Here is a 19,591-nt window from a genome sequence, read left to right on the forward strand (position 1 = left end):
AATAAATGATAAATAGCTTCTCATTATACTGACTGCAAGTTAGTGTAGCACGTGAAAATTTTTTATTCTCATCCATGTCAGTCTATTTGATTTTGAATATATCTAACTATTCAGTGGAACACTGTGCAAAGATCCTCACTGAAAGGACAGCTTTAGCTGATGTATCTTCATGGTACAGTGTGGTGCAATGCTTCAAAAAACCTGAGACCAAACCCAACAAAACCATCCCGGCACAGTGTAGTGCTTAAGCTAGTAACTTCTGCGAAGAGTTTCATCTGGCCTTGCCAGACGTTGACACAGCTATATTGCATCTCAGTCCTTTTCCCACAATCAAGGCACATGAACGTTCAGGTGGAGCACATCCAGAGTTGAAATGCAGGAATCAACCCAGATAACTCTTCTGGTTGAACTTAAGAAACCAATGCCTAAGAACCATTAGTAGATACAAATTATTCATTCTGATCTCCAGCTTATCCCCACTGCTAACTCATGCGAAGTCATAACACCTTTCATCAGTATTTGTATGAAAGAGAAGGCAAAAAATGCAGCAGATATATGGTAGACAAATTAGGCAAAAAACCTTTCCCGAGGGAACTCGACAAGAGATTGGCCATGTAATGAAAAGGTTTACTGAGAAGAGAATGACCTAAGGCAAGTCTAAATACATCCCTAAGGGGACAGTATGATTAAAAAAAATATTGGCAACTCTGGAAAATCAGTACCTCTACAGTATCTGCAAGAAGAATAAAGAATAGCTTAGTACTCTGTGCCTAGATCCTCCAAAAGACCATTCCACCTCTTTGAACCAGAGTTTTGAGATTAACAACACACAGAAAAACCACTGCTGAGCTGTAACTCCTTTTCCAAGACAAGCTGATGGGGGAATTTTGAGTCAGAAGTAGTGAAAGTGAGAAAGCCGAGACCACTGAAATGTGTTGGAACTAGGAACGTGGCTTGACCTCCCACAAGAATGTATTTGTACATACACTGGCAAGTTAAAATCAAGGGTTTTATCTATTTCTTAATATTTCCAAGACAGTTTTCTAAACATTAATTCACCTCAGTGAGTAAGTAATTCCATGATATAGAGAGCACTATGTATCACTAGAACATTCAAATATGCTGTTTGAGGAAGAGGGGGAACAAAAAGCTTTTAGCCTTAAGATATGAAAGCAAAATTAGCATATAAAAAGTTATTTTTAACATTCAATGAGGAGGCAAAAAGTTCCTCAACCACCAGATCTTTTTGCAACACATCCCTGGCTCTCCCCATGTTCTGCTGACTCATGTGAAAATACATACGGGCTGGCTGGGCCATGGGAACCCTCGGAGCTGGTTTGTCTCAGAGGCAAGTAAATACCTTTGCAAAATTCTCAGGCGGCCAATTTCTAAGTGTTTTCATACTTTGGAAAACAGAGCCTCAAAACATCTTTGAGTCTCTAACTGAAAAGGAGAACAACTGTCAGCAGAAGCTTTATTTGAGCTGCACAAAGACAGCCTAACATGTGCTTTAAATGCAGTGCTGCCTATTTTTAAAAGTGCAGGCTGTCCATAAGTTTGTTTTATGTTAAAAGAGATTCTAACTTTTAAATGCCAGCTTGCACTAATTATCTTTTTCACTAATGATATGAACAAGGAAGCCCTACGCTTTATCTTAGGTTGCATTTTTTTAAAGCCCTGGGAGTGTAAAGAAGATACTATATTGGTGAAAGAAGTTTTCATGGCCAGTTAGGAAATGTCCCTAGCCTCTTGTGCTGTAGAGGACAGCAAGAACATGTAGGACGTAAGGACTGAGGACGCTGTAACATCACTGAGGTCAACAGGTCCCTCTTAGCTGGTGAAAGCAAGTTACAAAGGCAGACAGTGGCCAAAAGGAGTAGCTATTGAATATTGGGTTACACAAGATGTAATTAGTTTCATTTTAGCAGATTTCTGATGATGTCCATGGGGGAGGACAGCATCCTCCACAGCCTGCAGTTCCACCTTCATATCAGAATCTTTGCGGAACATCAATGGAGGGAAATACTTACATCTAGCTGACCATCTTTAAGCCTTGAGAAGCTAGCTAGCCATCCCGAATCCTCCTCCTTGTTTCCTCAAACCTTAGTAGGAATGTGGCCAATCTACTGCATGGCCAAAATCTCCATATGGTCCGTGTTGCAAGATATGAACTTACTTAGGGAAACAATGGGGCAGTTGAAGTTCTGGGAACAGATCACTGGTAGGACATGACGATGGCTCCTCTGGAGCTTTATTCCTCCATGGCAAGACAGAGGAGAACAACCTGTCCAGAACGACCCTGCTGTCAGTCAGATGACATATCCACGCAATGTAGCACGTCACTCAAGAGCCACATGTTGGTCAGGTCTACCCATAGGATACTACAGGGAAGTTCTACCAGATTCAGAAATCTCCTGACTTCCAAACTGGTGGAATTTTCCCAAAGAACACTTGCAAAAGCAAATGGAAGACTGTGTCTTCTTTTGTTTTTAACTTGCTATTGCTGAAATTGTGCAAGAAAAGATGGGCTCAAAAGCCAGAGAAATGAATTGCTCTGAACTGCAGAGATACAATGCTTTTTATCTCTGCAACACAGCAGGGAGAGGAAGAGAGTGAAAGTGCAGGAAAAAAACTGATAAAGTATAAACCCAATAATTTATCATTATCTGATTCTTTATAAAAATCAAAGTCTAAAAAATAATCTGTATACTTCCTAAATTGCCTTATAATTATCTTTTATTATGTCCAAGTATATTTCAGTACCTGCAGGACTAGGCATGATAGGTGTTCCTGGTGGCCCTCCACCTCCTGGAGGACCCTAGAAAAAGTAGAAAAGGTCAGTTAGCATGAAAGGAAGAAAATACCACAGTAAAACATGAACACAGTACAAATGAAAAAAAAAAAAAAAAAAAAGTATTGTGAATGTCTATTCACATAGCTAGTGATAAGTTCATCACAGATTAAGACAAGGTAACTCGTGAGCAAGCTCTGGTACACACTTTTGATGTACGTGGGTATACAGACCCAAGAATATCCATTAGTCAATAACTCTGTGTCATGCTTTGAGTCAGACAAAAGAAATACTTGGAGCAGGGCTTAAGACAATTATATTTAATTCCCTCAGCCTACTTTTATTACCACTGTTTTTTCAGCTGGCATTTCTGTTTTGTTGTACTCTGTTCACAGTCAATGGTAGAGTAACCAAAGTTTACTAAGCACAAACCAAGGGGGTGTCCTATGGGGACAGAAAATCCTAATCACCTTAAGAAAGCTTTCTTTTTTAGGCAGACTTGGTATCTCGATGCCATAAGCATCTTAATTCTGTCTGTATAATATCCTACAATTTTTTAAAATAACATCTGTATACAAAATTTCTTCTCAAGTTAATGACAAATGGATGAAAAAAGTCAGGATAATGCTGGGTACACTTGCCTAGACTGCTAAATCAAAGATTAAAGAAAAAAACAACAAAAACCCCACAACTAAAAAAGCCCATCAAGGAACATTCATTTTCTTAGTTTCAGGTATTTCTGTGTTACAAATCTGTTTATGACTAAGAACTGCACACAAACTACTCTGGTTGTTAAACTGGCTTTTTAAGGCTCTTTAAGAATTTCTCAAAGAATTTTATTCTAAACATTCAAATAGTTTAGTAAGAACAGAACCATAACATCTTGCTTCCTGTGTTTGCAGATCCACTAATATTTCTAAGTAACATTAAAAACTACCAACTTCCAGTTTGGTAAAAATGTCTGTGTCGATAAATATTGACTTTCCATAATATAAAATACAGGGATTGCTAGCAACAGATTATTATTATTTTCGTTGCCATATGACTCACTATATTTTTATCTCTTTTGTTATATTTTAAAATAGCAGGTATACTGTTCCAGACAGGAATATTTTTTCAGTGGCACTGAATATGAAGGTTTGGTTGTTCCTGTCTGCTTACAAGGACATTGCTGACATTTGCTATAATTCACTGAGATTTTGGAAGGAGGCAGAGAAGCCTTGGGTTTAAAACAATAGACACTGTTTCTCAATGGCATACTTAAAATAACATTTCTTACAAAACATTTAGCAGTAATATACCAGCAAACACTATTTTCAGATGATCAAACTCAGTAACTTCTCAGCTTTCTGACTGATACCACTCCTCTGCAGGTTTGTACAAGTACCTGCAGAGGGAAGCATCTCTATCTGCCAGCCGGTGATCAACTCACCATTAATGGTAAATGAAACAGAAATCTTTTACTGAGAAGCAGCAGCACAGCCCTGCAGTCAGTCAACGTATACATAACTCTATGCCCTTATATGTAACCCCACCTACCTGTTCTTTATCTTGTGCTTCCCCTTGCTTGTGAACTAAGCAAAGTCAGCGAGTATCTTTTATAAAGTGTGCTGGAACAAACGCTTGCTCCACCATGAAACCCACATATCAGTTTATAAAAATCAAGGCATAATCACAACTTCATTTCACACTGCCAGCAGCCACATAGCTTTTTTCTCCTCCCAAATTACAATGGCATCAGAAATGAATGTGTTAGGATTGGGCTTGCCAAAACTGTCCGAAAGGCCTACTCAGCCCTCAGCAATGAGAAATTCCCACATTGCTGCTGCTGCAGAGCTACAGACTCCAAATTCAAAGGGACCATTGGATCACATATATGACCCTCTAGGCATCACAGGCTTTTTATGACTTTTTATTCACATACTTGTGCACTAAGCTCACTAACTTCAATGTTTTAGGTTTATATATATTTTTCAGCATCACACAAAGAGGTGTAGAAACCACTAAATGATCATTTATTAGAAAAGTTACTTACCTTCAATACTAAGTTTTGCATCTACTTTTAAATTTGCACTTACTCTCATTGTATGTTTTCTTCTCTTAAGAAAGCCTCTTGGTATCAACTACCTTCACTCTGAGAATATATTACTATGTAATGGAATTATTTCTCAAAAACTGTCTGATAAACTAACCAGATTAAGCTCTCAATGCCTGTAGTTCCAGATTACAAACCCCTTTGGCTAAAAAGCTGCTTTAAGAGCTCTCCAGCCCACACCTTGTCCCCAAACACATGCTCTCTTGGAAGCTACTGCCCCCCAGTTTTGCTTATTTAGCTGTTTGTATGGCTGGAGTTCATGCCTTCCTTTTCCAATATGTGGTGAGCCTTTCTGAATTAAGACTACTCTCAGCATCAGACAGGACATGCACTGTGCAAGCATTTATGCTGGCAGATTTCAACCCATGTCCCACCTCAGCCACTTCATCACTACCCTCTGCTAGCAGCAGCCTCAGCTCTGCTTGGAGCTCCCTCTGTGAGTGTCCTTCCACCTCTTTTGGGTCAGTTGAAGTGCTTCAGCAAGGACCTAGTTCTTTAATTGCTTCCATCAACTTCAGTTGTTTTGTATGAAGAGCGTCACTCATCCAAGGAACTCCAGTGGCAGACCTGAAGGAGTACTAACCTTCAGCAGAAGAGTGGGGACAAGGAATCAGGCAGCAACCTTTCTCACTAGCACAGCTGGAGTTCACAGAGCACATCTGACCAGAGGCTCAGGCATTTTCTCCAATACATCGATCTTTCATGTGTCTCATTCTTGCATCTCTGCACATCTTTTGATTTCCCTTCAATGTTGCCAGTTAGATGCAACATTCCAGCATCAGTCTCATCACTGTCACTGAAAGAGGTAAAATCACCTCTTTTCTCTTACTCCTCCTCTATCTATACATTGAAATATGGTGATGCCCTCTTTTGCTCAAGCCACTTATCCCGGCTGACCTTTGGCTTGATTGTTGGTTGATACCAACAGAGTCCGCTACTACAACCTGCACTTTACTTAGGTTTGCTTCTTTAAAATAATTTTCTATAGTATCTCCTTGTCTAGTTTCTCAGGACTTCATAGTTTTAAAAACCGAGAATATGAAGTCAAATATTAAAAAAAAATCTTCAAAATCTGCAACAATAACTCATCACTAGTGTTTAGGGCAAAAGCAACAAAACCTCTTCCCAACAGAGAGAAATTTATGAAGTTCTGCATTAAAACAACTGGTTTGGAGATCACCAGATTTGGACTGTTTCCAGTAAACATGTGGCAAAATGAGTACTACAGTTATAGACACTTATGAGAATCATAAACTTTTTCACAGCTAATCCTCTAAATATAGGACAAAAGAAATTGCCTTTGTCTAAACAAAACAAGCTCATCCTTGAACTCATCCTTCAGCTTTAGCTCTGCAGGATCATCTCTCTTACTAAGACTGAAAGTAAGAGAAACCTCTAAGCAGGACAAAGAGATGAAAAAACACCGTTATATTGTTCTCATGGCGAAAGACCTGCTATTTTCACATTCTGAAATAGCTTCAGGTTTTATGCTGGTTAAAGCCAATGCCCTGCAGTTTTCTAATCTTGAGGTGATAAAACATGAAATACCAAAAGAGAGGTCTACTGAAACCAGACCGACCAACAGAAATTTGGAATCCAACATATAATTCTCCCCTGTTATTCTGTCACACCAGTACTAAGCATGTGATAACAACAGATGAAATAATATGCTTTAGAAGAGTACATCAGAAGTACAAATAATCCAAGTACAACAGTAACAAGAACAATAAAAAGTCTAAAAGGATAAACAAAGTTAATCTCTTGGGATAGAGACACAAAAGAGCAGTATATACGCCAACAAAAACCAGTTTCTTGATAGGTAAAGTGTATTTGTTAAATTCCAGAGAGAAGGTTAGCATTTCAGGTTCTTTTGAATGACAGCTCAATGCTGGGCCTATTACAAAGTTTTAACTATTTTATTATAAAGTGCAGACTAAGAAAAAACAATGATACCAATTAATCCATAATAAATTAAGACAATGTCTGTGAAATGAAGACATAACAGACTATGGAGAAAAAAAGAATTTTCAAGTTTTCAGAAGGTAATTATACGAATAAAAATTTCCCTTAAAATGTTAGCTATAAGAACCCATTTGTGTATCTTTGGGGAGATAAAAGCTTGTTCTAACTCTTCAAATGCTTTTTTTTCTGAAGAAGTTCAGAAACTCATACTCAATATTGTGTTACTGAGAAAGCTGGGGGATTTTTGTCCTTTATTATTGAAGGCAATATATTGTATTGGTTATATAAATGTTTGCTGAAATAAAACAGCACTCAGGGCAATTTTGACCAGACTGATAATGATTCTAGTAATGACCATCAATAGACGCACCAGGCAGAAGAAAAACCCCTAAGTGCAGATCAGATGTACAGTTCTCAACCAATACACAAGGGTTCTTCCTAACATCTGGACAGCTATTTCTTTGCCTAAATAAAATGTAACATCTATTCTAATAAGCAAACATGCAGAAGTGTACTTACTACATAGTTCCCAGGAGACGCTGAAGAATAAGGTATCTGTAATATCAACAGAAACAAAATAATAATTTCTTCTGCAGTGAGATGGAGTCCATACATACATTTATGTACAGCTGTAGGTTAATGCTTATTTGTTTAATTTATTTCAAAGACACAGTTAAGGATTACGGAAAAATACTATTGTTGTCAAAACAAACACCTCTTCTTTTCAACAACTTGTCGTTGCAAGTATGTTCAAGTCCAAAACTAGCAATATAGACACAAACAAAATTTAATACCCAATATTTCAAATAAAGTATTTCCACTTAATATTACTATGCCCTGGTAGCCACCCTAATGAAATTAATATGAATAATATAATTCACATATTTAAATGTCTGTAGGCTGAGGTCTGGTATCTGCTCTCCGTTGTTTCATAATAATTGAGGCATGCATTTTTAACAGCCAGAATCACTTTTTTAAGATACCAAGTTACAGGGTCTAGCACCAATCCAGTTCTTTCATCTACTACAAGAGTCTTCTTATTCTTATTGTGGGAGCTGCAGTAAAGTCTGTAAAGATCTGCAGTCTATAGTAAAAGGTTGAGCTATAAGATTATTAAGGTAATATGCTTTATAAGGTTTATAACCCTAAGGAGCACACACTTGCCTTTAAGTCAATAGGACTTCAGAGTCATCCCAAGCATGGACTGAATTTGTATGTTCTTATACATACTTAATCTTGATTAGAATCTTGACCACAAAAGGAAAGGCAACTCTTTTATATCTTTCATCCTAGAAGGTACTAATTTTATTTCTTTGCATTCTTCTTTTTTTTTTAAAAGGATGGTGTTCTATTTTCACTTCAAATTCAATTGTGGTAATTGTCACAGAGGATTTCTGGAGAAATCCAATCACCTGTGAATAATCTGGTTTTCTTCTTTATGATAGCCTTTGCAATTATTGTCTCTGAAGGAGCACAGACCAATGGTATTATAAGAGGATGGGATAAGAATTAAGCAACTGTACTGACAAAATACAAAATTATTTTGCAGGATAAGCATCTTACATGACTGTCGACAATTTGTCAGCCAACTCATTTTTATGAATACATCCATTAGTGGACTTCTCAATTTATTTCATAGAACGAATATATTTCAACTATCAGTTGAAAAATATCCTAACACCCATTTTAGTTGAGTACATGCAAAACAAAACTGAGGAAGAGTTTTAGCTCTTTTTTCCCCCCAATTGTCCTTGATAGAATTAAAAAAAATCAAAACTGAGAACAACAGAAAGAACTAGGCTAGTCTGTTAAGCCAGACCCATCTTGTTCAACTCTAAGTGCTAAAAAGGGATACATTTTTATACTAGTGGTGTATGACCACTGAATGAAAATGAAAACTTTACCTTTGTGTTCTGTAGAAATACCAGACACTGTTGTTCATGTGCGATGCCTCACTGACCTCCTCTTCCTTCAAGCTGCTATTAGACTACCTCATTTTGTAGCTGTTGCAATGAAATTCAATAGAGTGCACTGCTTTTTACAAAAAGCATATAAAAATGGCTGACGTCTTTCTTGCAAGCAACTGCTTTATGACTGCATATTCTATAGTTAGGAGCAGCAAATGGTGCTTTTGTTATGTAAAATATGTAAGCACACATTAAGCTGTATCTTAACAAGCTGTGATTTCTGTAGAGCTTGCTAGCCAGATAGTGTTGACCTAATTCATCTTATTGGCGCTAAAGGAAGCTAGAATTTACCATAAATATACCCCAGGATAACCTTTGTGTTATGGAAGTGCTGTAACTGATGTAAAGATGCAGAGCTGTTGTGTGATTATGAACAGAGCTGGATATTTGCAGGTCAAATTCAGATGTTCAGATGTGCTCCTCACTGTACCTGCTCTGCATTAGCATTACAGGGAAAAACATAAAGCATGCAGTATTCTATTCGTTGAATGAAGTAGATTTTTTTTTCCTACTGTATTGATGAGAAATACTTCCCTAAATATAAGATGATTTCTAATATATTTTAAATAATTACTTACAGAATTGGCATTGGTTGGGTTTGGCCAAGGTCTACCACCCCCAGGACCCCTGTAACAGAAGATGAAAGATGAGACACAGAACCACCTCTGTCTTCTGACCAGCTCTGAGGAAGCATATCAAAATAATCTGTTTCCAGAGTAAGGAAGGAGATGGCTTTTTTCAAATTAAAGTGTGTATAAACTATAACTACACCAAGTTATAATGCTATAGCAAAATTTTCATCGTTGCACTACCATTACCATTTAATCAGTTTATGAGTTGATTAAAGATTATTTATTTATTATTACAACCTTGCCACTCACATTTAAGACACTTCAGTTCCTGACTCATTCTGGTACTTCTGTACTCTTCAGGACAGGATCTGCCAGAATAGCACCATAGAAGTCCTTCCCCAGTAGCCACGCTGTCAGAGGCTACAGTGGAGATGGCACAGTTCTGCATAGGTCCCAAACAGTTGCAAATTTATGAAGTGCCAGACATTCCCCTTTTAAATGGAAATGGAAAGATTTGAAAGACATTGCAAATTTGTGTCTCTTGAAGTGCTTTCCTTCTCTTCACAGAGGATTTAACTTTGTGTTACATAGGTGCAATATTTTAAAGTGGCACAGAAGTTTTGCAAAGTGTAAAAAACAAGTTCCCAAAACAAGTTCCCAAATTCTCTAAGTTCTCATGGGGGGCGATAACTTTTTAAAAAATATTTGGAGGAAGTATTACACATTCCACAGAAGTCTACTTAGAGTAGAGACAAAGACAGAAAGGTAATGAAATATAAGCCTAATTTCAGTCATTGAAACAGTACTCTTGCTTACATAATTAAGTACCTCCCTGAAGAACTGAGGATACATGGATCTAGAATACTGCAAGTATAGTAAGGTTTCATTAGTGAAAGTGATGCTAATATCTTATAAATGTTTTCTGGAAACCTATTTTTTAAAAGAACAAGCCACAGAAAATATGTTGCTATAACCTGCATCTGATAATAATAATAATAATAATAATAATAATAAATCTCATGTATTAAAAATTGAAAACATGCCATTTTATACATACACTTTAAACATACGCCTAGTTATGTATCTAAAACCACTTTGCTACTTCACTAAGGCTACATTATCTCCACAGAAGTCACAGAAATATGAAATTTATCATACAGCAGGGAAAATGGAAATTTCAGACTTTTCAGACATTCTTGTTACACTTGGCCCAAATGGTGTATGGACGATTAAGTGGCAGGTCCCTGGCAGGAGGGACAAGAGTGTTTCACAGGCAGAAGACCTGTTTGATAAAGCCAACTCTGATGAGACATCAGAGGGGTACTAAAAGCAGAAGGGAATGGGGAAAGGAGAAAAGGAAAAATCATCCAGATAGAGCACGTTTTTTTTCACAACTCTTGCTGTTATTTTAAGTTTCTCACTCTTAGCTGAGCTCAGAAAAATAGTTTGGCGGTTAGGCTTCGTCTTTTAACAGTCCTGAGGGAACTAAGCCATATGGGAGGTAAAATCTCCATGTTTACAGTCATAACATCTCAATAACCATAATTATTCCTGGGAGCATTAAGAACTTCTAGTTATTTATAAATAAGACAAAGTCACTTTTTGAAGACCCTGACAACTGAGAGGCAGAGCAGATGACAAAAGTTTAAATGGCATTTTGGCCTCATTAGCTTTAGAAAAGCAACATTAGCCACCACAACTTACCAGACATGGGGGAGTGATTTAAATACAGAGAAAAAAGCAGGCTTTATTAATGAGTTCAGGAAGTTTTCTATCTATTTTAAAGTCTTGCAAAACTAAAACCTATTAAGTAGATATGTTGCCCCAGGGATCTAATATTGCATCTTTTTCTTTTTATTACATTGTTGATGATACTATAAAGAAATTAGTTCAAACAATCAACTGAAATAAACCAAGTGAAAATTGATTTATTTCAGCTGACATTATTTTTGGATGGTTAGAAAACAGAATGTAGGTAAGGGTCTTTTCTGCCTTATTCATTGGGAGGAGAGGAGGCAAAGCAAGGAAATGGACTCACAGTACTCACTCACAATGCTCATGCTCCTCAGGTCAAATATTCAGCTATTTCTCCTCCACTAACAATTGCAAGGTGAAATATTAGGTGTTCTTTTTTTTTTTTTTCCTTTCCCCCAAAACTGTTCTTTTTCCTATGTACCATATTTGGTTTATTGTATTCTCCTTTTCACAGAAATCAGGAATACTTGTAACAACACTTGAAGTCTGGTTTCACCCCAAAACCCTGCACTTGTTTGTGTGACATTAAGTAACTCAAATACATCTAGCAAAAAGCATCAAATGGAAAATAGCTCTGACAACACTGCAGATTACTCTGAACTACAGAGATGGTAAAAAGCCAACTCAGATACATGATTGGATTAAGCCACAGCTACATGGAAGTTTAGACAGGCCATACAAGGAGACTGGGAAACTCACCTTCCATCTAAAGAGCTGCTGGAATTTGCAAATTTAATGGAAGCCATGGACAGCTCTAAGTATAGACTTAGAAAACACTGTAGCAGATTCTGCTGGAAAGCCATATGGGTTTTGTGGAGCCAAATGTTGTTAGCTTATGAAACACACAAAAAAAAGCTACCTGCAATTTTTTTCAGTGCAATGCAAGCAGGATTTTTGCCCTTTGTTAAATGTTTATTTTGAAAGCATCAACAGCCATAAAACATTTGAATGTATCAATTCCAAAATAGAGTAATTTATGAAGTATCTATTGCTATGAATATTTACACCTGCATTTTATCCTTAAAGTTAGTCCTACAGTGTTGATCCTAGTTCTTGAAAAAATAAAGTATGAAATTTCAGTTTCCAAAGGGGCAAATATATTCTATCAGGAAATCAAACAACTAGACACAAGTTTGTGAATTGAAGTTAAAAAACAAAATCACTTTTTTTTTCTTTTCAGGCATGACTGAGATATTCTTAGCACTTCAGACAGCACTACAGGTCACACGGGCTATTAAAAAGTGCCAGTGAAATGTAACGCTGCTCCCCGAGATTTGCCATTTTGTTCCAAAGAGGGCATTTTTCCACAAAAATAAAATCTTACTAAAAATGGCTACACCAATTTTCAGCTTAAAACCTTATATCTAAAATAGTTATTTTGTCGAATAACATGTATCAGCGGTTTCAAACAGTAATCTGATAGGCATTAGTTTTGATGGAGCAAGCAGTTATTTAGCAGTACTACATTTGTGGAGGATATGCTCCTGCACTGAAATACTGTCTACGAGCTCTCGAGCTTGTTGTTACCATTTTTGACAATAAAGAACACTTTTTCATCCAGAAAAATGTAAAATTATATTTGGCAGATATTCTGCTCTTAACCAAAACAGCTTCCTTTCACACTTTCTGAGGAGAAAGAGCTGGATTTTAAATGGCAAGTGTTTTTGGAGAGTACATATTTTTATATTTTAACATGGCCAAAAATGCAAAAATATTGAATAGAACACTGAAAAATTTTCATGTAAGAAAAAGATATGGCTATATAAAGACAAATGTACGTTACTATAAGGTAATAGCCTTATGTATAGTTATCCTGTTTCCTAGAAATATAAGTACACTAAATGACTTACACTTATTTCTTAGCATTGTGCATTAGATAAATTGTAAGGGATAATACATAGAATGCTTTTAACACAGTTGGGTCCATCTATTGCCATCGCCCACAGGTTATCCTTGGATGCACTCTGACTAATCCTGAATGCTGGAATTGACCAGACAACAAGTCTTCACTAAAATTTTAATGTAAGGACAACTTTGACAGCAGTAACTTTACAGTAAGAAAAAAACCCTGATGTCCTAGAAATACAACTGAAAGAAACCCAGACAATATTAAGCCCTTTGTTCTCCTTTTGATCAGTATATGTCACTCCATTTGACAGAGGAAAAAAATACTCAGCTTGACAGTAAAAAAATTATTCATGTACTCAGGCACACAATAATGGAGCTCCTTACAACAGTCTGTAATTCAGCATGTAACACAGGTCAGGATATGCTATAGCATAACATTCCATTACTAGTAGTTTGGACTCTCTTATGTCTTTAAAGTGCATTGTAACAAGCAAAGGGACAGTATGAAGTCTTGTTCAAAACCAGGAAAGAGTATTCTGTTCCCACTTTCAGCTGAGCTGGAGTAAACATGAGTTTAGTAAGAAATGTAAAGGAGTGCAGTGTATGCCTGGTAAGACATGGAGACAGCTATGGTTACCTACTTCCTAATTATTGCTTCACACCTTGCTCTTCTCAGAAGATCATATACTGTATCAAAGTTCATGCATTTGCCAAGTAAAGGACACCAGCCAATTCATGGTGTACCCTTCAAGAGGACATATAAGTTCAAAGGAAAATGTATTTCCCACATCACTGAACTAAAACATGATCTATGTATGTTTACTGGCCAACTCAAGACGAAATGTGCTTATTAAACGCTGCAATATAGGAAATGTTAGTATTTCAACCCATCTTCTCTCTTTCTGGCAGACCAGGGATTCTTTTTGTCATCCAGCAACCTGTTTTCTTATTTTTCCTATATGAACTCTAATTTATGTGGATAAGTAGCCTCAAAATATCTATCCTCAATTTTACTTCTACAACATTTTAATTTAGAAAGTTAATTTGCTTTTCTTAGAATTCAGTTGTCTGCTGAGGACAATCTCTGTAGTGCTTATATTACACTCACACTGAATTCCAAATACCTAAATATTTTTTCTACATCAATTTTATTTACGAAGTAGAAATGCCTACCCTTGGGAAGGTTCCTAGAATTCTCTTGAGCCCAATATATGATGTCTATGTTAGAGTAACACCCAATTTTACATTTGATTTTATTTGCCTCAAGAAATCCAGGTATGTCTGGAAACTGGAAGAAATTAAAGATATGGTGGATTAGATTTTTTTTAATGCTATTATCTATCTTAATACCACTTTTACTTTTTCAGGTTGGTAACTCTTTACTGGAAAAGAAAATTACCATCTTTCCTTTTTGTTTCCTATGAAAATAAGAGTAAAAATGGGTATCTATGATATAATGGTAACAAGAAAATAGAAATCTTCACTGTGTTTTCTGTGTCAATCTGGTGAAAACTCATGCTTGAAAGACAAAGGTGTGAAAGGAGTAAGAAAAGAACATGTTCTCTGCTTTAGGTTGTAAAATGATTCTAGTGTCTTGATAGCCGGACCACTGTACTGCCTTCTGTGACCACCCCAGGATCTGCAAAATGCTGGTTATGAAAAAATGTACTCACTTCAGTAGAGGTAGGGCCACGATACAGGAATGACTTGATAATCTCTGGTCTGTGGTATGTTAAAGGTAGCTACAGCAGCCCATTAAAATTAGTGAATCTCTTAGAGAAATCTAAACAATACAAGGAGCATCTTTTTTTTTTTTTCCAGGCTTGCTAATCACATAAGCCACTCCAAGCACACAAAAGATTTATCTAAAGTGCAGAAGACTGCTCATGTTGGCCCACTTCCTGTGCTAAAATCCTCAGCTTAAATCTAGTCTAATCTAGATAAACTAATTTTACATCTGAAACTTTTCTATGCACTTAGAAAGGGAGGTTGTCTACAGGTATAAAAGGCTCCCATGACTAAATCCATGCCTGGAATAAATCAGTATATCTTAACTGAACTCAGTCGATATCAATTTTTACAAATTATGATCCACTCCCAGAAGTACATACAAACACTGAAAACCTTACACTCATATCTGTGATACTCTTCTATCTGTTTAGAGTGGAAATAAATGTAGTTCTGGAAAGAAAAACAGCAACAGAGAGAGATCATCTACACTTCTTTCAAATATGTCTTTTTTTATAAATAGTTCCAGACAATGGTTTTATTTTGCTAAAATAAAGTACTTCTTTATTTTGCAGAAAAGAACCATGCTTGTACCATTCTTTACAAAATATTTAATCAGTAAAGTAAAAACATAAATGTAAATAATGCCATTTTTTAAAAAAAATTCATACAAGGATATATCAGTGACTATACTGACAAAATATTCCCAATATTTGAATTTTGACCTGTGAAAGAAACTGAGTATTTGTACAGACTTGTAGGGACAGCAAAGGTGCCTGTAAGAGATGCATACAGAAGAAGGAAACTGCTGAGGGTTCACTTTTTTAAATTGCAGTTGTTAGTCATCAAAGCATGTTACTTATCAAAGCATGTTCTCCTTGTCTTATGTACCCCAAATGTTACTTCTACAATGAAATAATGATTTTTCTAAATATTATAAGATTTTATTATTGTGCTTACATGTTCATTCCAGGCATCCCCGGGCCACCTAAAGCATTCAGTGGGGGTCTCATTGCACCTCCATAGTTCTGCAATGATAACCAAGGGTCAGACTACCACAAAACAAAAAAACAAAACCAAAGAGGAGGGGGAAAGAAAGGACAGCAGGTTAATGATATCCCTACATAACTGCTGACTGGATAGGCCAATGTAATTCATTCTTTCAGGAGTTTCCATTGTTGACTTAAAAAAATAATACTGTTAACCCCAAGGAGAAACAATTACAAACAACAGAAATAGACTAAGAATACTTAAAATGTCAACTGTTTCAGGAGGAATTATTTACACATATAGAGGTCAAGTCAACGGCCAGCAAGGGGCAGGTTTTACAATGTATTCAACTTTTATACCAAGGGAGCTCATTCAAAATCAGAAACCTGGACTTAGATTCTAAGATTTCTACATCATGGAATTTAAATAGAATTGTTTTAATTAGATTTTGTTAGGATATCAACAAATGCTTGTATAAAATTATACCATATGATATCACTTCTATAACATACAGCATAAACATTACATTTCTCTTCTAATCAGTCAATTCTAATAAGTCTATGGTAACTAATATGAAAAGTTTTTAACAAGATAATGAATGTCATAGCGATGCCAACAAATGAATTGCCCAATGCCTATAAAATATGGGTTTATGCTCTGATATTATGACAAAAGTTTAACTGTACTATTTACATGAAAAACTAAATTATACCTATTTTTATTCAGAGGAATACAAGCAAAACAGTCTGTCTCACCTCACAATCATAATGCACTCCCTAATCTGTGTTAATCCTGCTACATTTTTCTGATATTTCAAAAGAATGGATAACAGTAAATTCTCTAAAATGAACAGCTGTGCTTTTTGGAAGGACGGGTGGAACAAAAAAGTGATTTACTTTAAAAAGATCTAGGTCATTGTTGCAGTCTACTTCCCAATAATAAAACTCATACACTCTATTTCATGTATAGTATATTACAAACTGCATAAACTACATGAGCAGGGCTTATGGCTGTTCTCTATATTGGTCTGATTCACAAAACCATGTAAACACGAAGTCATGAATACATGTGAGAGATCCAACAGTGATATTCAAAGTGCGGGTCTGGTGCTGTTTATGCCTTGACTGATATGACATATCAGTTATCCAGAACCGATCTAGAACCGATCTACAACTAGGAGAGGAGGTTCTGTTGCTGCAAACAAACCCCCCAAACTTAAAATTTTCTTCATTGCTAACAACGCTTAAAGTGTCCCATCTAAAGCTGGTTTGTAAGAATACACCCAGAGGCTGCAGATGCCCTCTTCCAGACCCAGCCATCTGAAGACAGTATTATCCACAGCTGCTGGTCATCAATCACTACTCACTCCTGCCTTTTTGTGTGCAGCTGGTAGACTGATTGGTGTGCATGCTCAGGCAAAAGTCAGCCAGATTAACTCAAACTGTCTGTTTAACCTAGGTTATCCTAGATGATTTTGCCTGAGCAACTCCTCTGTCAGAACTGCAGGGCAGTAACTGGTTGGTAGTCAAAGCAGCTGGGCACAGTAACATCCCCAGCTGGCACTACTGGATCTGGAAGAGAACACAGTCTGACTGTAACAAAACAGCAGTCCTGTATCTGTTTTATTTCATTTTTCCATCTTGATGTGGAGGGCAGAGCCATCTCCCTGTTTGTTATGTCGAGTAACTCCCCTCTTTATTTTAATTCAGGAATCATTTGTGTGGACTGGGGTTAAAGATCTTTATGGAATCCTGCAGGACTGGAAGAATCCTAATCCAATGTACTTCTAATTACTGCTAATTCTAATCAGATGTACTCCTTCATCCTAAAATAAGAGCGCTTTCATTAAGGCTACCAATAGATGTTCCTTCAGCTGCAGCTATGCTCTTTGCAGAAGTTAGTGCCCCAATTTGTTCCTTACAGCTTTTTACTCGAAGTCACCACCACTGTTCGTCTGGCAGTTGAGTTGTTCATACAAGTGCTCCCTAACATCAGGTGGCCAAAATGAGCCAGATTAGTGAAGACTTTTTTTCTTAAATATTTAAGATGACCTGATTATTTTTGACTAGAAAGCACTAGGGACCATGGGGGAGGCTCACCAGCAGATAGGAAGAACGGGGAGAAGTAGCAGTCACAGATTGGAGGTAGTGCCCTATTCATCTAGCTTAACTACAGCTTGAAAAAAGCCTGAACGTAATTCTTTGGAGCTTTTAATAGATTCAAGCATTTACAACCATCCACTTCTTTTTGTTTCATGGTATTTAGTTTGAAACAGTCTAGAATCATAAAATACAAAACTAAGGTAAATTTTTGAGAACTTGTAAGTTTTGAAGCATACACATACTATACTTGCTATACTGGACATAAACATTTCTGTATGAGCACATTAAGTGTTTTGGAAGTTGATTGCCTGTGCAGCAAGTAGCAGGGCCTCCCACTAAGGGCACACCCAAGACAACTTTACAGCACTGTAGCAAGAGAATGTTAAAAGTAGCTGTGAAAGATTCATCAAATTTGGTTGTAGAACTGCATTCTAAGAAGATACTAAATGCCAGATGCAAAGATAGATGATGATCCATTTATAGAAAAGATTGATTTGTGAACTTAAATTTTGCGTAGATTACGCATTTTTCCCCATTTTAGGAGGATGTTCAGCACAAGAAAGAAGAACCTTACAGAAACACTGGATTTTAAGAAGACAGCAAAAATGGAAAAATTATCCTTATAAAAACTGGCATGAGATTTGCCTGCTGTGTGACTAATGTTGCTGCATAAAGTATCAGCTCAATCTCATATGGCAGCATTGCAAAGCTCCTCTTTTTCCTCCAAAAGGCAAGTGGTAAATATACTTCAATGCTACAGAAAAAATAACAAATGTATTTAATAATGGTTTGTTGGTTACACAGCACATATTGTGTAGAACTGCACAACTGGTTGCTACCAAGAAGACCCAAAATTGTAAAGACAGCTAGGAACAGATTTGAAAGGCAAAGCTATTTAATCATTTAAAATTCAGTTGCTATTCCAAGGAACAAAGAAGTCACTAGAGAGATTATCTGAAATGGGGAAGTAAAAATGCGAAGTGTGGGCACAACAAGCACACTGTAAAACAAAATAATGGCAACCCTGGTATGAAACACCACCACCTAAATTTTCTCTCACTGAGTGCACTGGCAAAATACAGAATAATCTTTCAGATTCATATTTCAGGTATGCATAAAAATTAGTTTGTTTTCTACCTTAGTTTTCTGTTGAAATGTAATACTGACAAATATCCACCCATATTTTCACACTTTTGAAGAAAGAGCCTATGAACAATTATGACCAGGTCAGCACCATGGAGAAGGCTGATTCTTGCAATCCAAGGTTGCTTTGCTCCTCAAAAACGGAGCTAGAGATGATTGTGATTGACAAGGGGGAGAAATGGCAGCATGAACTTCTCATTTTACATTAAAATCTCTCTAGCACTCACCAAAAATCTATATCAATAGTGGATAAAAGAAAAACTTTACAGAATTTTGAGGGGTATTTTTGGTACAAAGAGTTTGCCTAAGTATTAAACCTTTCCTCCTAAACAGCATCATCAATTAAGCTGGGAGGATGAGGAAACACCTACTCGGTCCTTGGTCTCCTTTACAAATATCAGCCTTTGATTACACCATCCATTGGCTGTAGGACGAACATAATGCTTCTGAAATAAGCAAGTTAACGGATTCCTCTTTTAATTTCAAATATTAATTAAAACGACTGATGTTTTCATTTTAGACTTTGTACACCTGCAACTCAGCATTAATTTTTGTAAAACAGAAAGTTTATTTTAAAATGTGATTAGAAGAACAAGTCCTCACCATCTTCAAGCTATGGAATGCCAAAGTAATATACT

General features: G+C 36.6%; 2 protein-coding genes across 8 annotated transcripts in view; both read right to left on the bottom strand.

Annotated features, from left to right (window-relative positions):
* The window catches only part of DHFR (dihydrofolate reductase), a 638,672-nt gene that overhangs the window by 424,589 nt on the left and 194,492 nt on the right, over positions 1–19,591 (bottom strand). The gene's annotated exons all lie outside the window — the stretch shown is intronic.
* SSBP2 (single stranded DNA binding protein 2) overlaps positions 1–19,591 on the bottom strand; it is a 196,487-nt gene that overhangs the window by 26,762 nt on the left and 150,134 nt on the right. For 4 of the 7 annotated variants that reach the window (XM_069776049.1, XM_069776047.1, XM_069776045.1 and 1 more), the window contains 4 exons: positions 15,679–15,770; positions 9,394–9,442; positions 7,368–7,403; positions 2,764–2,818 (listed from right to left, as the gene is read on the bottom strand). In XM_069776049.1, the coding sequence (XP_069632150.1) occupies positions 2,764–2,818; positions 7,368–7,403; positions 9,394–9,442; positions 15,679–15,770 (232 nt within the window). The remainder of the gene's footprint in view (positions 1–2,763; positions 2,819–7,367; positions 7,404–9,393; positions 9,443–15,678; positions 15,771–19,591) is intronic. The other 3 variants (XM_069776048.1, XM_069776046.1, XM_069776044.1) reach the window with 1 other exon arrangement.

The sequence above is a fragment of the Haliaeetus albicilla genome, chromosome Z, assembly GCF_947461875.1.
Source record: "Haliaeetus albicilla chromosome Z, bHalAlb1.1, whole genome shotgun sequence".
Lineage (NCBI taxonomy): Eukaryota > Metazoa > Chordata > Aves > Accipitriformes > Accipitridae > Haliaeetus > Haliaeetus albicilla.